The 22,029-nt window shown below is 43.5% G+C and overlaps 1 protein-coding gene across 2 annotated transcripts in view; it reads right to left on the bottom strand.

Annotated features, from left to right (window-relative positions):
- The window catches only part of LOC120530124 (carbonic anhydrase-like), a 69,316-nt gene that overhangs the window by 17,372 nt on the left and 29,915 nt on the right, over nt 1–22,029 (bottom strand). For both annotated transcript variants that reach the window (XM_039754305.1, XM_039754306.1), the window contains exons 5-6: nt 21,063–21,125; nt 20,808–20,963 (exon numbers count right to left, since the gene is read on the bottom strand). In XM_039754305.1, coding sequence (XP_039610239.1) covers nt 20,808–20,963; nt 21,063–21,125 — 219 coding nt within the window. The remainder of the gene's footprint in view (nt 1–20,807; nt 20,964–21,062; nt 21,126–22,029) is intronic.

Below are 22,029 nucleotides of genomic sequence, written 5' to 3' on the forward strand. Positions count from 1 at the left end.
GGCACAGTGTCAAGGGCATGGAGGAGATTCCAGGAGACAGACAGGTAGTTACTCTAGGAGAGCTGGACAGGGCCCCTCGTAGAAGGTCCTTAACCCATCATCAGGACCCACCGCTATCTGCTTCTTTGGGTAAGGAGGAACAGGATGAGCACTGGCAGACCTCCAGCAGACAGGCCAGCCACTGGTGTGAATGTCTCTGACCAAACAATCAGAAACAGACTTCACGAGGGTGGCCTGAGGGCCCGACATCCTCTAGTGGGCACCGTGGAGCTCAATTGGCACTTGCCATAGAATACCAGAATTGGCAAGTGCACCATTGGTGCCCTGTGCTTCTCACAGATGAGTGAAAGTTCGCCATGAGAACATGTGACAGACATAAAAAAAAGGGTCTGGAGAAGCCATGGAGAACGTTATGCTGCCTGTAACATCGTTCAGCATGACTGGTTTGGTGGTGGGTCAGTGATGGTATATCTGGGGAGAAGGGATGCACAGACTTCTACAGGCCAGACAACGTCACCTTGACTGCCATTAAGTATCAGGATGAAATCCTTGGACCCATCATCAGACCCTATGCTGGTTCCTCCTGGTGCACAACAACGCCTGGCCTCATGTGGAAAGAGAAGAAGGAACCAATACCATTGACTGCCCCCCACGCTCACTCGCCTGACTTCAATCCGATAGAACACCTCTGGGTGGGACATGATGTTTGGGCCCATCTGACACCTCAGACTGTCCAGGAGCCAGGTCAAGATCTGGGAGGAGATCCCCCAGGACACCATCCGTCATCTCATTAGGATCTGTCACGCATTTCCGGGGGGCATACAAACTACTGAGTACGATTTGGAGTCGGCCAAATGGACAAGCCTGCCTACCTGCCACATCATTGTTTTCCTTTGATTTTTGGGGTGTCTTTGAATTCAGCCCTCTCTCTGTTGGTTGTCATTATCATTTCCATCCTTTTGTTCCTAACATATCGCCATATCAGTTCATAGCAGTAGAGAAGGCCAGCAGGATTGAGATCTGATGCGTTTTCAAAGTGTTCCTTTCATATTTTTGAGCAGCTAATTTTTTGCTTATATTGAGAAGTCAGTGTTGTACCGTGTTAGCCATTATGAATGCACTGAGAAGTCAAGCAGAAGGACACTGTCTATTGGCTAACTAAAACGATTGCAATATGTAAACTTTTGAGGAGGCAACTCAGACCCCTAATCTTACATCTTGCCTGAAGAAGGGGCCTGTGTGGCCTCCAAAGCCGGCATATTGTAATCTTTCTAGTTAGCCAATTAAAGGTTGTCATTCTACTTGACTTCTCACTACATTCAGAATGGCTAATGTGGTACAACACCCTAGTACTATTGTTGCTTATTAAATACTTTTATAACGATGAGTCATATTCAAAAGTAACCACATTAATAGAATGCAATCCCAGCTTATCAGACAACATTAAACTTGGGCTTTTTAACAGCACTTTACAACAAAGTTCAAATACGAGGCTTGTGGGAGGTCGATGGCTTTCACACACAGTGGACTGCAGTTCAAGTGACGTGACAATGGCATCGACTGACGTGTGTTACTGTGTGGTGGGGGGTCTGTGACTAATTCTTTAAATTTTCTAAAATATAACATTTTTGAACGTATATCCAACTAGCCATTCCCCACGAGTTGCCCCTGCAGTAATGAAACAGGACAAACTTTAAAAATCAAAAAACAAAAAGGTAAATCGCTAGCTAAGCGGAGGCAAGTTACAGTCCAAAACACAAAGGTGGAGGGACTCCCCACTCCTGACGTCTCGCTTCCCCCTCTCCTCGCCCGCAGCCTCTGTTTCAAGTCAGCGTAAATGTATCACTCCTGCAAGTGAACTATGATGCTTAGCGTAATGAGGGGAGTTGCAAAATCAACCGGAATGTTCCAACAAATTCTAGAAAACAAAAAGAATGATCTAAACCCGTTAAGTAGTTCTCTCGATTGCTAGCTAAGCGGATGTAAGATACGCCCAGAGGCTGGCGCATGAGTAAGGAGGGCCCCGCCCCCCTTGGTCCACTGCGTCTCTCACAGATTCATTACAAAAAAATCAGTACCGCAAGCGAACTATGATACTTGATGCAATGAGAGAGGTCGCAAAATCAACTGGAATATTCAAGCAAATTCTAGAAATAAAGATGATCTAAATCCGTTAAGTAGTGCTTGCGTGAAAAGTGGACAGACAGACACACATTGGATTTATTTAGATAGATTCATTGCATTCGTAGTCTGAGTCCTGACCTGATTGTTCGGGTGGTTACCTACCAGGTAATGCTTGTGGTTGGTATGCCATTCAGCAAACATCTGCCATGGTGCATTCTTCAGTTGCAAGAAGATGATCATGGAATGTTGCATAGTTTACTGTCAAATAATGCAAAGAGTACGCGACATGTGTTTCACCCTCATTTGGGCTCTTCAGGCGTACACACTCCACTGCACCCCTCTCTGGGGTCGATCTCGGATGTCAGCGTCAGAGACGAAGCCCTTTTACACTGCGCAATGGCATATGGTTCATAGGTAACCACCCACACAATTCAGGTTGGGACTACAAATGCAATGAATGTAATTACTCCGGACCTACAGGCTGTCAAAGAAATGAACCACATATATATATATATATATATATATATATATATATATATATATATATATATATATATATATATATCTTTATATATATATATCTATCTCTCTCTCTCTCTCTCATGAGAGATGTATCTCATAATTAGTAACTGAAAAATATCAATTAATACAAATACAATACAAGCATAAAATCAGGATCAATATTATCCTATGAAAGGAGATATTTCACTGAAATAAGTTCCACTTGTAGCTGTTAATATTAGTTAAAACAAAAGAATTAGTTAAAATTATATAAATAAGTAAGAACCGATCTATTATGCAATTGGAATGTGAATGGCACATGATGGGCAAGAAAACTGGGGGCTTGCCACGATTATTTGTGTATATCAAGAGGGAGGCTGGAAAGCAGTAAAGCCCCCCGCCAATGCCACTGTCTATTTTTAAATCCGTCCTGTGCTTTTTTTTATCAGTTATTGGGCAGCTGTGCCTTTCCCATGTTATCAATTTGCTCAAACTCCATTTAGGTGCAGGTTGATAACGTTGGTGCTTTTCAATAATAATCTGCAGATCATATTGTTCAATCAATTCAGTTTTATTATTTGCTGACAAAAAATTGCTTTCCCTTTCCATTTATTTCCAGAGAAGTGACATTTTTTTGTGCTTTATCAGTTAAAATACCTAAAAGGACCAGGAGGGCGCTGCAGTGTGTGCCCATGCGCTCTGCCCCGCATTTGACGCGTATTGCACATCAGACAAATAAGAAAGGAAAATCTACAAGTTCAAGCGACGGCTCCCAAGGTAGAACTGAAACAGTACACTCATTCTTAGTTGAAGTTGCACCAAACGTTTCCCCATTTTAAGATGGAGTAGCTCGTAAATGCACCAGTGCTTTTCGACGGGGAATTGGAAAATTGTTAAACTTTATACACACGAGATCTCTGAACGAAAATTGAAACTGTCTTTGAAGAATAAGTGTGCCGTATCAAAACAAAATTGGTCCATGGGAGGGTGGCACCCGAGTTGTTTCTTGTGGACAGACTGGCAGGCAGACAGACAGGGGCTTTTGTAATAGGGGCTTTGTGCCTCACATGCAAATGGCCTCTACATTTATATAGTGTGTCACACATGTGCACATGCCCAGGCGCTAAAGGGTTTGAATGAGAGTAACCCCGAGCCAGACCGGGAGGTGGCAGAGTGCACAAACTCTTTTGCTCGCTTTTCTGCAGACCATTCACGGGAATTTTTGCCTGGCCCTGAAGACGTCAATTCCGGTTTCCAACCCCTTTGACGTCACTTCTGGGTCTGAGCCTATGGACGAAGGCCCTTCTGGTTCCGGCCGGTGAAGTCACTTCCTATACCGGCCTTTAAAGCTGCCACCTTTCCTCTATCTCCATAGTTCTGTTCGGGACTCCAATCTGTACACATTGGTACAAATCTTTAACCATTTTGCAGCCAGGAAATATGCAGGTGGCAACCCCAAACCTTTCAGTAACAAGTGTTTCTTACTTCTTAAAGTGTTTCAGTGGGTGGGGAGCCACTTCAACCACCACAAACGTGTAGCATCCTCCTGGCAACCATTTTTGCGCCAGTACACTCACCACAAATGAGCTATTAGCTGGTGAAGTGGTAAGAGACAGGGGATGGCCAGGGTGCCAAAATGACCGTGGTGGGCAATTTAGCCAGGCAGGACATCAGGATACACCTTGCTCTTTACGAAGGATGCCCAGGGATCTTTTATGACCACAGAGAGTTCGGATGAGAGGTTAAAACTGAGGGTCCTAAGGACGGAGCCACCGCCAACCCACTTTCGGAGGTAAAAACAATCAATCAAGAAAGCAGCCTCTACATTCGCTCTGTTAAAAGAGGGAAGAATTTCTCTAACCATAAGCCATTTAAAGTGCCACTATTCTCCTATGGCCACTTGGCATTCCTGTGTGCCACTCCGGTTGGCACATCACAAACACGCCACCGGGCATGATGCATCCTAGACGTAAATGAAAGGGCTGATCTTCCCCTGTGCCGCTGACACATGCTGCTCATCTCCACTTTCATTCGGCCGTACAAAACAATGTAGTCATGGCACACTCGGGTTTATCCTCTTCCAGCATCCGTCACGTGATGTCCAGATGGTCGGGGTTGCATAAGCTAAAACCAGGCTTGTACTGCTGCTATTTAGAGCACATGCACAACTAGGAGCACAAAAGCGCGACAAGCCCGAGGTGATCACGGGAATGGCTTTTACAACATGCTGGAGACTCGGACAAATCTATTTCTCAGCAACTGTACCACCCTGGCTCCATTGTAATACTTGAAAGAGCAATTGTTTGCTCATGACCTGGGCGGTGCATGTCACATAAAGCATTGATTGTTGATCCGCATTGACAAGAGTATTTACCGTGAAAACATTTATTTAAACTAAAGATCTGCTAATGAGCTGGACAATAGCAGACCCGCCTCGATTGTCTAGAGTTACCTTTTATCCTCTCTTGACGGTGAGGAACACTCAAGTCCCTAAGCACCCAGGGAAACGGAGCGGCTGGTGTGAGAAACATGGTGCAAGGGAAACGAAGAGGCTTAACCTTCTAAACACATATTTTTAAAGCTTTAATCCCGGATCCATTTCTTTTTGTGCAAACAATGAGACAACAGGCTGGCTAGAAGCACAATTATAGTCTTTAATTATGAGTTACTGTTAAGTGATAGGCTGAATTGCTTATTCCATTGAGTTGGCATCATTTGATCCCCCGTCTACCTCACTCATTTTCATTTTTTCCAAGCATGTTGTAACATCGGATATCCACTGCAAAGACCTAAATAAATGATGGCGTAAGTGGCGATGTTATATATAGTCATGAGGGAGAATCCAGCTTCACGTTAATGGAAACTCTTTAGAATTAGAGCTAGAGGTGTACATCCATTACTGCTACGCAACAAGAGTTTAACAAACACTTCTTTTTAAGCAACAATGGCAACTTTGCAATAGGGACCGCTAATGAGTCACGAAACGCTAAAGCTGATGTCACATTGCATAGTCATTGGGTATGTCAGGCTACCGCACTTCTATCTCTGCAGTGCATTTCTTCCCACGTCAAAGTACTAAACCACAAAGATTTGCAAAGGAAGGATCTAAAAAAGAAGAAGAACAGATAAGACAGGTCTACCACTTACCACAAAGCTGTCGACCACCATCAAGGCCTATCAACACACCCACGCTACAATAGGAATGGACCATTACCATTTACTTATTTGGCCGAGGCCTTCATTCAAGGCGACTTACATCATTCATGGTGCACTTGGTTACATTTCTTTTGTTTTTTTCCCCCCAATTGGAGCACAAGCAGGTCAAGTGACTTACTTATAGTCATACACTGGTGTCAGTAGTGGGATTTGAATCCTCAACCTCAGGGTTTGAAGTCCAAAGCCTTAACCACTACACCAGACTCCTATTACCATCTGCTTACAAGACCTGGAAAGAGGCAATCTTCAAATTCCGGACAGCACATAGCTAATTAAAAACCACCACCACTACACCAAGTTTTAGACTGGTCAGTCAGACCAATGTGTCTACAAAATAGGTGGCAAGAGAGCAGGCCATCTGATGCATGACTGTCCACCTGTACAAAGCTATGAGACGCCTATATCTGAAAACACCAGTGTTACAAAACCTGGATGGCTATCTGGAGGACCCAATCTTCTGGGAGGCGAAGAAGAATATGAAACTTCTTCTGATGGTTGTGTCAATCAGATCCTCCTTTCCACCCAATAGGACCTTGGCATCACTTGGACTGCCCTCAGGTGGGTTTAGTACTACATTCTGGGCAAAATCCTTTTGAGTAGAGATATGAAAGTTGCACCACCTGAGCACAAGGGTGCCTCCATAAATGCTAAACTTGGGACTGGTCTTGTTTCATTGTTCACCAAGACAGCATTTAGACCTGAGGACCATCTCCTCTTTCTACTCCTGGACTATTAGCGGATCACCTCTGGAATGCTGTAACGAACCCCTCATGTCTTGAAACAGTATGGAACCATCTGCTTCGGGACCATCCATTGGTCAATTGTCCTCAGGTGTTGCAACGAGTAGAGCTGCAGTCACCCACCCAGGAGGAAAAAAATGAAAGGGGCTCATAGACGCCTCCACAAATAGCTCTGCCATCAGTTCCTCTTTGCTGCTGTTGTGCTCTTTTCTTTATTGTTTCTTGATTATCGTTTTTTTTTTTTTTTTGTGATTTTTACACCTTGGAAAGAATTTTCACGTTTTTACTGAAGAGTGTTGTTTTCATTAGTACAGACATGAGCTTTGCTTTGTTAATGCTTCATTTTTATAAACCTGAGAAAGGCAACTAATCAGCATGTTTGATTTGGCACAGGTTTTATGCTGGATGCCCTTCCTGACACAACTCAGGCTTGGGACTGGCACCAAGGCCTCATTGGCTGGGTCGAGTCAGAAAAAATTGCATTGCATATTGGTGGACTTGGAGAAAGTGTATGACAGGCTGTCAAGAGTAGAGTTATGGTCCTGTAGGAGGAAGTGGGAGTAGCAGAAAAGTATGTGATGGTGGTACAGGATATGTATGAAGACAGTGTGAGTGCGGTGAAGTGTGCGATAGGAATGACAGCCTGGTTCAAGGCGACAGTCAGATTACATCAGAGATCGGCTTGGAGGCCTGTCCTGTTTGAAAAGTTATTGGACAGGTAGACAGATGGCGTCAGAGAGGAGTCTCCATTGACTATGATGTTTGCAGATGACATTGTGATCTGTAGTGAGAGTAGACAACAGGTTGAGATGAACCTGGAGAAGTGGTGATCTGTGAGTAGCAATAGAATTTCATGACAGGAATGAGTACTACAACTGCAAAGCTTGCTTTAGGAGTGTTGATGGAGAAGTACAGAGAAGGTCAGAAGGAATTGCATTGTGTGTTTGTGGACTTAGAGAAAGTGTATGACAGGCTGTCAAGAGAGGAGTTATGGTCCTGTAGGAGGAAGTTGGGAGTAGTAGAAAAGTATGTGATGGTGGTGCAGGATATGTATGAGGACAGTGCGAGTGCGGTAGGAATGACAGCCTGGTTCAAGACGACAGTGGGATTACATTAGAGATTGGCTCCGAGGCCTTTCCTGTTTGAAATGGTGATGCACGGGTTAACAGATGAGGTCAGACAGGAGTCTCCGAGGACACAAATGGCAGTGAGAGTAGACAGCAGGTTTAGATGAACCTGAAGACGTGGAGGTACACACTGGAGAGACGGGGAATGAGAATCAATAGGAGAAAGATGGAGTGCACTTTTGTGAATGAGAGAGAAGGTGGTGGAAGGGTGTGACTGCAGGGAGCAGAGGTGGTGAAGGGAGACAGATTTAAATACTTGGGGATCAACAGTCCAAAGCAATGGAAAGTGCGACAGACAGGTGAAGAAGAGAGTGCCGGCAAGGGTGTACTGGGTGGATAAGAGCGACAGGAGGGATTTGTGATAGAAGAGTATCTACAAGAGTGAAAGGGAAGGTCTATTGGACGGTAGTGGGACCAGCCACATTGTATGGTTTGGAGACGGTGGCGGATGGTTTGAAAGATGTTACGATTTTCGCTCAGAGTAATGAGGGTAGACAGGATTAGGGATGAGTATATTAGAGGGACAACACAGGTACGAGATTTTGGTGACCAAGCCAGAGAGGCAAGATTGAGATGGTTTGGGTACATCAGGAAAAAGAACGTTGAGTTTGGAACCGGTAGGCAGAAGGAAAAGAGGAAGGCCAAAGAGGAGGTTTACGGATGTGGCGAGGGAGGACATAAGGAAGTCAGTGTGGCAGAAAATAATGTGAAAGACATGGAGACGGCTGAACCGCTGGGAGAAAAGCAAAAAGAAGAAGTAGAAATGTAACTAAAAATGATTGTTCCTTATCTGTCTACCTAGGATGTGAGCAAACATAAGGTGTCTTAGTTCACAGAGTGACCATTTCTTTCTATCGGTTCTCTCTAAAGGCCGTTTCACTACATGCAGAACGTTGTGTGAATGTCAGCAAGTCGCCGATTCACTAATCACCCCTGGGTGCATCGACTTTCGGATGTTGATAAGCAAAGCCTGCTGCACGGGGAGAGCGTTGAGAGTTCATCAGGGCGTGCCAAGTAATAAACTGAGAACAGCAGCAACTTTGTATGGATTCTAAAGATAACAGGCAAACAACTGTGCAGGTCCAAGATAGGGTCAGGAACAGGAAAGGGGGGTCAAGGCAGATATCAGACCAGCGTGTCCCGACAGGGTCAAAGACAAGATGAAGGTCAGCCACAGAAGTCGGAAAGACAAAAGAGTCCTCTGAGAGGGCATTACGTTTAATCGTGGAGCATTCAGGGAATCAGGCGATGCAGTCTGCCGCATGGCAACCGGGCAGGCCGTCTGGGAACGTTACAAAATGGAGGCATCAGGAGGGAGAAAGCAGCTTATTGCATTAAATGAATGATCACTGAAACGTTTTGCGTGAGCCATTTCATTGTATGCCACCTTCCAGAATTATACCTCTCAGAATTTAAATGATGGATGACATCTGGGTTGGCATTTGACGCCTTTGTTTTGTTCGGAAGTTGTGGAAATGTTTGTTCTGGGCCAGCTCCCCAGGGTAACAACTCCAAGTCAGGGTCCCTTGACAGGAGGAGGGCAGACGCTGTTTATGATACACGGTGAATGAGTGGCAAGCAGGACGGAGGAGATCATCCTCTGTCTTGTGATGCCAAGGTGGCAGATATGCAGTGGATTGAGAAAATCTTCAGGCTCCTTCAATTTTTGTACACTTTATCTATTTAAAATGAAATCTACAACCCAATAAAGTGCCGTTTTTGCCCATCCATCTACACTCAGTAAGCCCTAATGACAAAGGAAGGAGGTCTTCAGAAAGGTTTATGAATTTACTTAAAATAAATAAATAAATCACAAACTGAAACCTGTCATTCCTAGAATTACAGAGACCCTTAGCAGTGGCACTCGAGATTGTGCTCAGGTACATCCCTGTTTGCTTTAATTCTAACCATGAGATGGTTCTAGAACTTGATGGGGGGAGTCATCCTCGGCGATCATTCAGAAAGGCCCATGTGTCCCTGTGTATGGAAGGTCCCACAATTCACACCGAGTGTCAAGACAAAAACCAAGCCATGAAGTCCAAGGTAGATCTCCATGATCAAATTGTGGTGAGGAGACCAATCAGGACAAGGGGATCAAACCGTTTCTAAAGCGGTGACTGTTTCCAGGAGCACAGTGGCCTCAGGAATTGTGTAATAGAGCCTGGAGTTGGTCACCTGGCAAGGCTGAGTAATGAGGTAGAGGGGCTTTGGTCAGGGATGTGACCAAGAAACTCAATGGTCACTCTAACAGAGCTTCAAATGTTCCTTGCTGAGATAGGAGAAGCTGTCAGAAGGATGGCCATCTCAGCAGTACTCCATGCTTGCAGGGCTGGATGCAGATTAACGTCATATCCAGGTGGTCTCAAGAATTGTCAAATGGAAGATGTTTGAAACCACCAGGACTTGGTCACAGTGAGTAACCTGCCAAAAAGGGCCTTGGTTCAGGGAGCTGACCAAGAACCTAATGGTCTCTCTAACAGGGCTTCAGAAGACCTCTGCTGAGTTGGGGGAATCTATTGGAAGGATGGTCATCTCGGCAGCACTCCATCAACCAGGCATTTACAGTAGATGGGCTAAAAATGAGTAAATGATTCGCTGCTCTTATGAGACAGAAATTGAGCTCTTTGGGCAGAAGCTCCAGTCACTACTTCTGGAGAAGACCAAGCACTGCTCATAGCCTTGGCCAACACCAACCCTACGGTGAGGTAGGGTGGCGGCGGCAGCATCACGCTAAAGGGGCTTCTTCTCAATGGTAAGGATAAGGTGGCTAGTCAGGACAGAGAAGACCTCTTTGACCTCTGACTGGGGCGATGGTGGACCTTTCAAGATGACAATGACCTGAAGCATATAGCTTAGACCATGCTGGACCGGCTTCAGGACAAGTGGTCTGAGTGTCATTGACTTGCACATCCAAAGCCCACACTTTAAACCCCATAGAATGTCTGTGGTGAGGCACAGATCTGATCAGGGGGATTAAACAGTTTCTAAAGCTCCGAGTGTTCACAGGAGCACAGTGTCTATAGAATTCGGAAACATGCACTGATGCTGTGTTGTCACACCCACCCGAACTGGGACACCTCAGCACCACACTGGAACAATGTGAGGTTTCTTTTACGGTGGATGGAGTGCCAATCCTGCCACCAACCCCCAAATTTTCCCTGGACGTTGGAGACCCTGACTGCAGGGCTGGATGCAGGTTGACATCATACCCATGGTGGTCTCAAGAACTGTGAAATGGAAGATACTTGAAACCACCAGGACTCGGTCAAATTGAGAGACCTGCCAAAAAGCTGACCAAGAACCTAATGGTCACTCTAACAGAGCTTCAGAAGTCCTCTGCTGAGATAGGACAGCCTGTTGGAAGGTCGGCTCCATGAATCAGGGGATTATGCTAGAGGGGCTAGATGAAGGCCACGCTCAAGCGAAACGGATAGGACAGTTTAAAGGACTTGGAGAGAATGGGGACAAAGACACACTGGTGTAGTGAGACTGAAATGGATCTCTTTGGGCAGAACTCCAAGTAATATGTCGAGCAAAGACCAGAAACTGCTCATCGTCTGCCTAAGACCATCCCTATGATGAAGCATGGTGTTATGGGTGGGGTGGGGTCTTCTCAGCTTTGTTTTCTTAACTGTTTATTTTAGACAACTGTAACTAATAATGATTATTCATTCATCTGTCTGACTATTTAAGGGTTTGGTCTTAGTTCATAGAAAGTGAGGATTTCTTGATATTAGCAGGGATGGGGGGGCCGAGCAGAACTGAGGGGAGAATGAATGCAGCCGAATACAGAGAGGTCTTTGACAGAAACCTGCCCCAGAGTGCGCGGCACCTCACACTGGAGTGATGGTTCACCTTTCAAGTTATTTTGTGTCCTTGGCCAAGCTTATTAGTGTGCCAACAGACTGTTCGGTTGTTAACCTGTGCAGTGCCCCCCCCCACCCCCACCCTGGTTAAAGGTGTCAGCCAAACAAGTAAATGTAAATGCCCTTCCCCATCTAATCTATCATATAGTGCCTTATTTACTTACTTATCACTGTTATATAGTACCTTTGCCATCTTCCTCTCTCCGTTATATAGCGCCTTTCATATCTTCCTCTTTTTCTGTTATAAGGTGCATTTCCCATCTCCCTCTCTATCTCCATTATATAGTGCCTTTCCCATCTTCCTCTCTTTCTGTTATATAGCACCTTTCCCATCTTCCTCTCTTTCTGTTATATAGTGCCTTTCCCATCTTCCTCTCTCTCTGTTATATAGCACCTTTCCCATCTTCCTCTCTCTCTCTCTATTATATAGTGCCTTTCCAATCTTCCTCTCTCATTCTGTTATATAGCACCTTTCCCATCTTCCTCTCTTTCTCTTATATAGTGCCTTTCCCATCTTCCTCTCTCTCTGTTATATAGCACCTTTCCCATCTTCCCCTCTCTCTCTGTTATATAGTGCCTTTCCCATCTTCCTCTCTTTCTCTTATATAGTGCCTTTCCCATCTTTCAGTCGATCATATTTTTATGTAATGAGCTGCTTTTAAAAGCCATATTTTTCCCTGGGAACAAATAAACTTCTTTTGATCGGTTGGTCCGTCCGTCTATGGCCCTGCCTTGAAATCACCAGCTATGCAACCTGAATGGAAACATTTAAAACAAAGCCATCCATTACTTTAACAGTAACTAGTAAGTTGTCGAGAGTGAAATGTGTAATTGTAGGCTGTAACTTGAGCCCTCCTGCCTTCAGGAAACATTCAAATGGTGCATCCCAGTGCAACAAAAAAACAATACAGTGTGTGTGTGTGTGTGTGTGTATACAGAGTGAGCAGACAAAAGACTTACTGTAATGTTTACAAGCCCCACAATGCATTTCAGTCACCGATGCAAAACACGGATGCTTTGTAGTTTTCTGGACTGAAGGGTCCAATCCACTAAGCGTGTCATTGTGGACTGCACCTTTAGGATGATTTCATTGAGATGTGAATCTTCACCTTTCTCCCTGTTTCTTTACATTGTGTTGTACATTCTTACACGTCTAAAACTTTTAAATTACAGTTTACATTCCGGTTACGTAACCATAACACAGAGGTGGGCAATTCTGGGCCGGGAGGGCTCTGGGGTGACTGTTAGATTTTGTTCCAAGCGATTTCAGAATTATAAACCAGTTCTTTAGTTTGTGGAGCCTGTGCCTTAACTAGATGTTCTGTGTTTTTTACATACTGGCAGGAAGTGTGGCGGAGTGGGTAAGCGTCAAACATCAAGGCTGTGGGGGGTTTCAGATCCCGCTGCTGACACTGTGTGACCCTGAGCAAGTCACTTCACCTGCCTGCCTTCCAAATGGAAACAAGAAAAGAAATGCGACCGATCAGACCTCACGTGTTGTAAGCTGCCTTACGTAAAGGCGCCAGCCAGACAATAAAATGAGCTCCGCAGCCCATCCTTGGCAGCTCTGCCTCTCAGGAGGGGTTTGTGGGATTTTTAGCTTTCATACATAAAAGCCTTTTTTTGGACCTAAAATGTTTAAATTGTAGATAATTATGGAACTTCAAAAGCAAGCAAATCGTCATATGAATGCCAAAGTAAAATTAAAGTGCCAGAAGGGCTGCGCTAATACACTTAGTGATGGAGCAGAAATGTTCAATGCAAACCTGACCAGATCTTGTTAATTCAAATACGGCTGCACGGAGTGTCCGACACCTGCTGTTAACTCCATTCTGAGTCACCATTAGTGACAACGTGAATTTAGACAGGTGGCCATGAAAATCCGACTTGCGCTTGGACTTTTATAGCCACTACCTGGGAGAAAATTCCCTTTCATTTTTTTTTTCAGAATATTCTTTCAAAATAGGAGGAATGACTTCATTGGCTTTTTATTCCAGGATTTCTTTATTTTTTTAAACTTATATTAAGCCCACCCTAACCATTATCTCATTATTTAAAACTAACTGTTGCCACCTGTCCAAATACAACATAGTCCTCAGCATTGTAGTGCACCACCTATTGGACTGTAGTAATGAAATGCATTGCATTTATCATTCCAACAGATGGCCCATCACAAATATTTATTGTAATAAAATGCATTGCTGCAAATGTTTGTGATGCAGCATCTGTTGGAATGACAAATACAATGTAAAGGTCTCTGATATATGCCATTTGCTATGGGATTTAGAAAAACATTTGTAATGTTTGTGATGCGCCATCTGTTAGAATGATGAATGCAATGCATATGTCTCTGTTAAATGCCATTTGGAATGGGATTCTTTAAAGCAGCAGTAATGTTTGTGATATGCCATCTGTTGGAATACCAAATGCAGCACATATGTCTCTATTATATGCCATTTTGTATGTGACTCATAAAAGCAGTGGTAATGTTTATGATGTGTCATCTGTTGAAATAACAAATGCAATGCAAAGGTCTCTGATATATGCCATTTGCTATGGGATTTAGAAAAACATTTGTAATGTTTGTGATGCGCCATCTGTTAGAATGATGAATGCAATGCATATGTCTCTGTTATATGCCATTTGGAATGGGGTTTGTAAAATAATGTTTAATGTGTATGGTGTGCCATCTGTTGGAATGACCATTCCAATGCAAAATATACAATTTAAAAAGCCACACTTATATTAACACCAGCAAACATCCACATTAATAAAAAGACAAGTATTAATCAGGCTATGTCTCTGTTATTCCCACAGATGGCACATTACAAACATTTGTAGTAATAAAATGCATTGCATTTTTCATTGCAAAAGATGGCACATTACAAACATTAGCACTGCTTTAATGATTCCCATATAAAATGGCTAATGTGAACTGAAACATATGCATTGCATTGGTCATTCCAGCAGCTGGCACATCAGAACATTAAAACTGCTTTCCAACTTTCATATTAAAAATGGCACATGAAAGAAAAACATTGCATTGTATTTGTCATTCCAGCAGTTGGTACATCATGAACATTAACTTCCATATTAAATGGCATATAACTGAGACTATGCCTTGCTTTTGTCATTCCAACAGAAGGTGCATCACAATCACTAGCACTGCTTTTACAAATCCCATATCAAGTGACCTATAGTAGAGACATGCATTGCATTTGTCATTCCAGCAGATGGTGCATCAAAAACATTAACACTGCTTTCATGAATCAAGCCCAACTGGCATTTAACAGATATACTCACATTGCATGGTACACGGCGAATGTTAATGCCGAGGACTACATTGGGTACTTAAATTTCTACGTATCTTAGACGGGTAGCACAGCTCGTTACACTCGAAGTTTATATTCGTGGACATTGCAGACATTGTGGGATTCACTTCTCTATATTCTTTATTCTCCCTTTGCTTCATAAGATTTTTTTTTTACCCAAACCACATACCAATTAACCCTGAGCCATAAGCCACAGACACAGACTGAGCTGTAAACCTTATAATTTAAAGTCTAATTCTTTGTCCAAAAGGCCACATTACCTGCCTACCAGGGCAGAATGGGGGGACCAGGGTAGTAATTTAGTCTGGTCTACTAAATGACAAAGGAGCCAAAAGTGAAGTCACAAACCTGCTCCCATTGAAACCCATTTTATATTTTCATATTAAATGTTGCATTCACAAAAGCTATTGTCCTAGTAATTATCATCAACCGACTGTAATGAAACCTTTGTTAATCGCCTTGTTAGACACCAGTAATTGACTATATGGGTGTTGTCTCATCTAAAGTTACCATCGAGCTTCATACATTTTACCAAAAGCAAGAAAACTGATACCCATTCACTATTTTAAAAAATCGTAATTTTCTGCGAAATAAGGCAGGCTCAGTTATGGCTGAAGGTGGTAGAGGAGGTGAGAATGCACACAAAACCGATGGCCATTATGAACAAAGCTACACTTCCTCTCTTTGACAAGCTAACGTGGAGGACTTTCAGCCAACAAATTATTCAACAGAAGTGAGTTAAGAAGTGCGACTGGGGCTCGTTTATACCCATGGCATTAGGTCTTATCTCTCCTGAGCTGAAGTCCCAAGCATGTAGCTCCCAATAATGACCACTAGAGGGGAAAAACCATCAAACACGGCTAGGAACAATGGCCAAAAAAAAGGTCTTTATCTATAAAAACAGAATGGAAAAAAGAAAGAAGGTCTGAGACTGTGGCTGAACTCGCCATACCTGTTACCAAGTTAAAACCTTTGTGCAGAGGTGGCTCTGTCAGGCAGCACATTTACATGCGGTCACAAAAAAAAAAAAACAAAATCGGCGAGCAGGACTGTGCTGGCAAGTCGGGCGCAGGATTGCTAAATGTAACCTGGGAAGCAATTTCCAGTTCCATAAATCAATGCATTTTGCAACTTATCATGGTGAAGAGGGAGCTCAGCCGAGTTGCAAAGCTCGCTCCTTACTGGTCAATCTACATTCCTACCCTCACCTATGGTTACAGAGACAAGGGTGTCTAAACTTGGTCTTCAAGATAGCGAGAAGAACGCAGAACAATGTGCTCCAATTTGAGCTGCTGCTTCTTCTCATTGAGATGAGCCAGTTGAGGTGGTATGGGCATCTGATTAGGATGCCTCCCTGCGGAGATGCCTGTCCAACTGGGAGGAGACCTCAGGGAAGACCAGGACACAATGGATAGAGGAGGTTTCTCGGTTGGCCTGGAAATGGAGCTGGAGGAGGTCACGGAGAACAGAGATGTCATTGCTTAGACTGTCGCCCCTTGACCCGGATGTAGTGGAGTGAAATGTTGAAGCTGAAAACCATTTTGTATGTCTTTATTTGTAGAGAGTTAGCATTTTACTTGTTATAACGTTTAAAGAGTAAAGAAAATGGACAAACCAGTTTTTATTTATTTTTTTTTCTCTCTACCCCCAAAACTTCACGAATGCCATTTTTCAAGAGTGAATTGCTGGCCATCTATGACAGAGAGGGTTAGTTTTATTGCTATAAGAGTCGCATTTCCTTTCCTTGGTTATTTGTTTGAAGAATCCTGACAACAAAACAAAAATGACAATTCTTGAGTTTTATGGGCTGCGCCTGAACATTTCCATTGGTCGAATGTTCCAGGAAGGTGCGGGTGTGTTTGTCAGGGGCTACATAGGAACAATAAAGAAAGAGAGACTTTCAAAGGCATGATGGCATCACCTCTCGTTCTCTGCCATGTTGCATCCTGATGAAAGCAGACCAGATGATGACCTGAAGACAGCAGGCTGACCAGGAGGAATCAAAAGCAACTAGAAGTAATTCTACCATCTGAAACGCCATACCTAGTATTATCAGGTTGTATGGTCTTGGTTTGGCAAAAGAATCACATTCAGTGTGCGTTTGTATGGCACTGGTTATGATACAATGTATTACCTATAATAAATAGTTACAAGTGCAGCTCTTTCTCCTCCCTGTTCTTTCACTCTGTCTAATTGCCTGAGGTTACAGGGGTAAAGAAGGGAAGAGGAGAGCAAGGGCTGAACTGAAGTAGGGTATCTGATCACAGAGTGGCAAGTGTACGGGATTTGAGGCATTTTGTTTAAGTCTACACAATAAAGATGTCAAGATACCAAACCCATACAAGTAGCAGAGAATGATGGGATGGACCGATAAATTGAACTGCAGAAGGTTGTAACGGTGCTACATGATTAATGTCGTCGTAGATGTATTTTGTGCCGAGTCCCACCTTTCGTAGTGTTGTCCTGTTAACATGGTTTGTGTGTCTATGTAAATACTGTATGCTCCTCTGGAAACAATGGGTTGGGAGTATAACTCTGTGGAACCGTAGCCCCTTACGATAACTGGTCCTGTCAATTCCATCACCTGCATCTTATCATTCGCTATTTAAACAGAAGGACAGAAAGAAAACAGGCCATTCTACTAGATCGCCCATTTATTACACAGCCAGGAAAAGGCAGCGATCCAAATCATTCACCTCTTTGTCTACCTGCCACTTTCAACACCCGACAACAACAGCTTTGCACTGCAAAACCACGGGGTTCTGGATCGCGCCACGTACCGAGGATGATCATGGCGAGACTGTTTCTTGTTGCTTGGGCCATCATTATCATCCGTGTAATTTCCAAAGGACTAATTTTCCAGCTGAACCAGGTTCACAAACATTATCCATTTTCTATTAAATCTTATGGACTTTTATGAGCGTTTTGTGCTTTCTGTGTGTCTTAGTGAGTTCGTGTTCAGTGTGGGGTCAAGGGAGGGTTCGTATTGTATATTAACCTTGAGCTGCATGTTGTCTTTTTATTAGTACTTTCCGACGGACACTTTTTGGGGTGGGATGGATGGATGGATGGATAAAAGCTAAACCCCACTGACTCACTCATCATGAAATCTCCCAAAACCATGAGGACTTGGAACTCTGAAATTTGTAATGTAGGTTACCCTTGGGCCACAGGTGCTCACTAAGAAACGATTTTAAAAATTTCGTGGTCCAAGAGCGTTCTGTCTGTATGTCTGTCCACTTTTATGTCTGTCCACTTTTCACGAGAGAATTACTTAACGGATTTAGATCTGGTTGTTTTCTAGAGTTTGCTTGAACTTTCCGGTTGATTTTGCAACTTCTCTCATAGTTCGCTTGCAGTACCGATGCATTTATGCAAATCTTACAGAGTGGCTGTGGGCTGAGAGCGGGGCTTGAGACTTCCTCTGTTTGAGTCGCTCTACCTCACGCCACGTATTGGAGTGCACCTCACCTCCACTTAGCTAGCGATACCTGTTAGTTCAGCAGACATCATCATCTACAGATTAGTAAGGAGTAACATTTGACGTTTTTGAGAGAGAGATCAGAGCTATGTGTGTTTTAGAGGGTAGCTGCTTATTGCCAGAGATATCACAGCCATGTGCTTTTCTCCCCAACACTCCCCTGTCAGAGCTGAACATGATCACATACAGTGCCAACGTCTATTGATTTTTAAATTTTGTCCCGTTTCATAACTATGTGGGCGAAGACACAGAGTACAGCTAGCTAGTATTATATATATAGGCGCACGCACACATATACACACACTTTACATATGCACATACATTCATATATACTCACACACACATACATATTATAAAAATATATCAGTAACAGCATGTTGCACGATAACGTGCAGTGAATACACTTGACGTGAGCATTCCTAGTTTTCATTCTCTTTCTCTTTTGCCGTTTAACATTCGTTTGCTCAGAGGTCGATGTGCTCGCTGCTTCCTGGGCAGCTCTTTCTTTTCTCCACCCTAGCGGCCCGCTGCTTCTCTTCTTTTGTCGGCATCTTTTCGTGTTAAAGCTGATTTCGTTATTTTTTTTGTTGCAATTACTTAGTACGTTTTCTTTAACTTTTAAAGAATCCAATTCGCCTCAAGAATGATTAGCTAAGGTGGTAGGGAATGAGAACGGCCCATACGCATGCGCCGCACGGCCCTGCTGCGTGCTGCTGAGAGTTGATTCTAGAATAAAATAAAATAAAAGTAAAAAAAGAGTAATAAAGATCATCACCCCGAAAGTGGATAATAGACATCATGTAATATATGTGTACCAAATTTCAAGTCAATAGGTAGAACGGTTTGCGAGTTACAAGTAATTTAAAATCCTGGACAGACAAACGAACAGCCACGGTAGCGTATTATATAGGAAGAGAGTTTGCCGTTTGATACATTTTTTTTTAATTATTATTATTAATATATACTGACTATTTGGCATATGGTTTGTTGTTTGGCTTATTTTTGATCGTTGATTGATTAGGGGAAGTTTATTTGGAAGAAGTACGGGTCTAACGTCCTCAGCTTGCCAGGCCACGGGTCTTGGTGTAGCTGCTGGTTTTGGAGAGTGAGTCGGCCGTTACAAGGTAAACCTGACACACCCCACTACTGTTATTTACTTATTTGCCGGACGCCTTCATCCAAGGGGACTCAGAGATACAATTGTTTCAAACTCTTTTGTTTTTTTTTTTTTTCTAATTGGGGCACATGCAGGTGAAGCTACCGGCTCACCATGTCAGTAGCGGGATTTAAACCCACAAACATGCCTTGAGCATGGGAAAGGCACTATATAAGTAAAACAAATTATTGTTATCATTATAATCCTCCTCAAAGTTTGAAGTCTAAAGTCTTCACCACTATGCCACATGGCCCACCAACTAGAAGTCACATAATGATTACGTGGCGTTAGGGAGGGATTTACAGGCTTGTGCTATACGATTATGGAAAAGGAAGAGAGTGGGACACCTCCACTAAGTTTGGTTTGCCACCAGAAGACCACTGAGGTCCTGCCCCTTCCAGTTTGGACGACATTTAAACAAAGCTACCATCTTTAGTCCGAGTTCACCATTGGGCCCACTTTAGAGGAACACAGTCAATGTTACACCAGAACTTGGACCAGCATGTTGTTGCTTCTCTTTTCTTTACATCTTTTGGACAACTCAAAACGGGGTCTCTTGGGACCCCAACACTCTTGTTTTAAACGGTCTATGAACAGATTGTCTTGTGCTTCTATTTACTGCCAGGTCTCTCACTTTCCATTGCTGGTTTAAGCCATGGCTTGAGTTGCAACGCACCCTGGTCGAGTTGTTGTGTGATGCGGCTCACATTTATAACACATAATGACAGATTTGGGAGAAGTGAAGCTAAGTTACAATTTCATTGGCATTTTCATCCAGACTTCCTAATGGATACGTTTCTGTTTCCCCAAAGAAGAAGTGGATTTGGAGCTCAAAAAGTGCAGGACTTTGTTTCCTGCCTTCATAAGGCAGTGAGGCTTTCACCATTAATTAAATGAAATATAATCTCTCCGCTCCGGAGGAAGAACGCTGTACTTACCTCAGTTAAAAAAAAAAAAACTTAAAAAGCAAGTCATAGCTGGCATAATTACTATTTTGTGAAAAAATAATGCAACACTTGCTATAGCAACCTTTCCACCATGAGCAATGCCAACCTGCGCAGAGCCTACTTGGACGCACACCAAGTTCTGCCTTGCCCAGCTCTGTGCTGCCCCGCCCATCCCCGTCTGTCTAGCTCTGACATGCCCCACCCACTAACATCTACGTGGTGTAGCTCCGCCCCCGATGCATACTCTGATATACTGGTACTCCAGAATATTCAACACCCACAAAGCATGGAGGGTTTTTTGATAAGGGGGGCAGTACCTGCTCATGGCTAACTGAGATGTGCTCCTTCAGGACAATCCAGGTGACACTTTCAAGCAGTGGAGGAGTGGTCAGTGATCCATCATACGTCCAGTAATCGAGTGAATGGGGAAGCAAAGTCGAAGGGTCAAAGTTGGAGAAGGTGTGCTGGGTACCCTAAAACGGGATATAAAACAGTATTCACTGCTGCCCTCATTTCAAGGGTATGCCATGCGCACAACTGAAGCGCACAGGACATGTCCTGGCCACACTTACCTTATTCTGAATATCAGCCATAGCGTCCACCACCCGCTGCAGATGTGGATTACTGCTGCCAACCTGCAAGACAAACCACAAAACTTTCACCAGGCTGTCCTGTCAAATATTCTCAATGGAAACACATCACTGATAGTTGACATATTAAATTACATACATTTTATTAATGCAGAAACATAAAAAACAAGACTCACATGACAAATAATACAACAAATCAATCAATCAAATCGATAAATAAATAAAACTTAACTAGTATAATCAGGTGGAAGCACTGAATTGCCCAATAGCAGTGGGCAGAAAAGACACCCAGAAGAGGTGTCTTCTTAGCTGACTGCGGCAGAATTAGCTTGTGGCTTCAAGTGCTCCATGACAGCACCACCTGGAGGGGATGGAGGGCATTTTTTTTTCAATAATGGCATCCAATTTTGCCACCATCTTCTTTCCCACAAGGTAGTTTAGGGTGAGCCCTGTGAGTGACCAGGCTAGCCTCATACATTTTGTGCTTCTTTAGAGCTCAGGTTTCTTCCCCAGGAGACTAGAGCACAGACGCCGAACTCGCTACTATGGACTGGTAGAACGTTTCCAGCAGCTGTCTACATACATGAAAAGACCCAAGTCTCCTTAGCAAGTCCAATCTGCTCCTACACTTCTTCTCCAGCACCACCATGTGGTCAAACCAACCCACAGTTTTGATGTTACTTGTTCTACCTGTCCGTAGTAGCCAGTGAGCTACATTGCCAGAAGCTTTGCTGCACACGTCAAAAAGATCTGAGAGTCTCCTTAGCAAGGCCCTTCTGCTTTTGTCCTGCTTGTCCAGCACTACCGTGTGGTCAGACCAATCCAGTTTTGATGGTACTTGTAGCTCACTGGTTACTACGGACAGGTAGAACATTTCCAGAAGCTTTGCTGCACACATCAAAAAGACCCAAATCTCTCTTTAGCAAGTCCCTTCTGCTTTTGTCCTACT

The sequence above is a fragment of the Polypterus senegalus genome, chromosome 5, assembly GCF_016835505.1.
Source record: "Polypterus senegalus isolate Bchr_013 chromosome 5, ASM1683550v1, whole genome shotgun sequence".
Classification (NCBI taxonomy): domain Eukaryota; kingdom Metazoa; phylum Chordata; class Cladistia; order Polypteriformes; family Polypteridae; genus Polypterus; species Polypterus senegalus.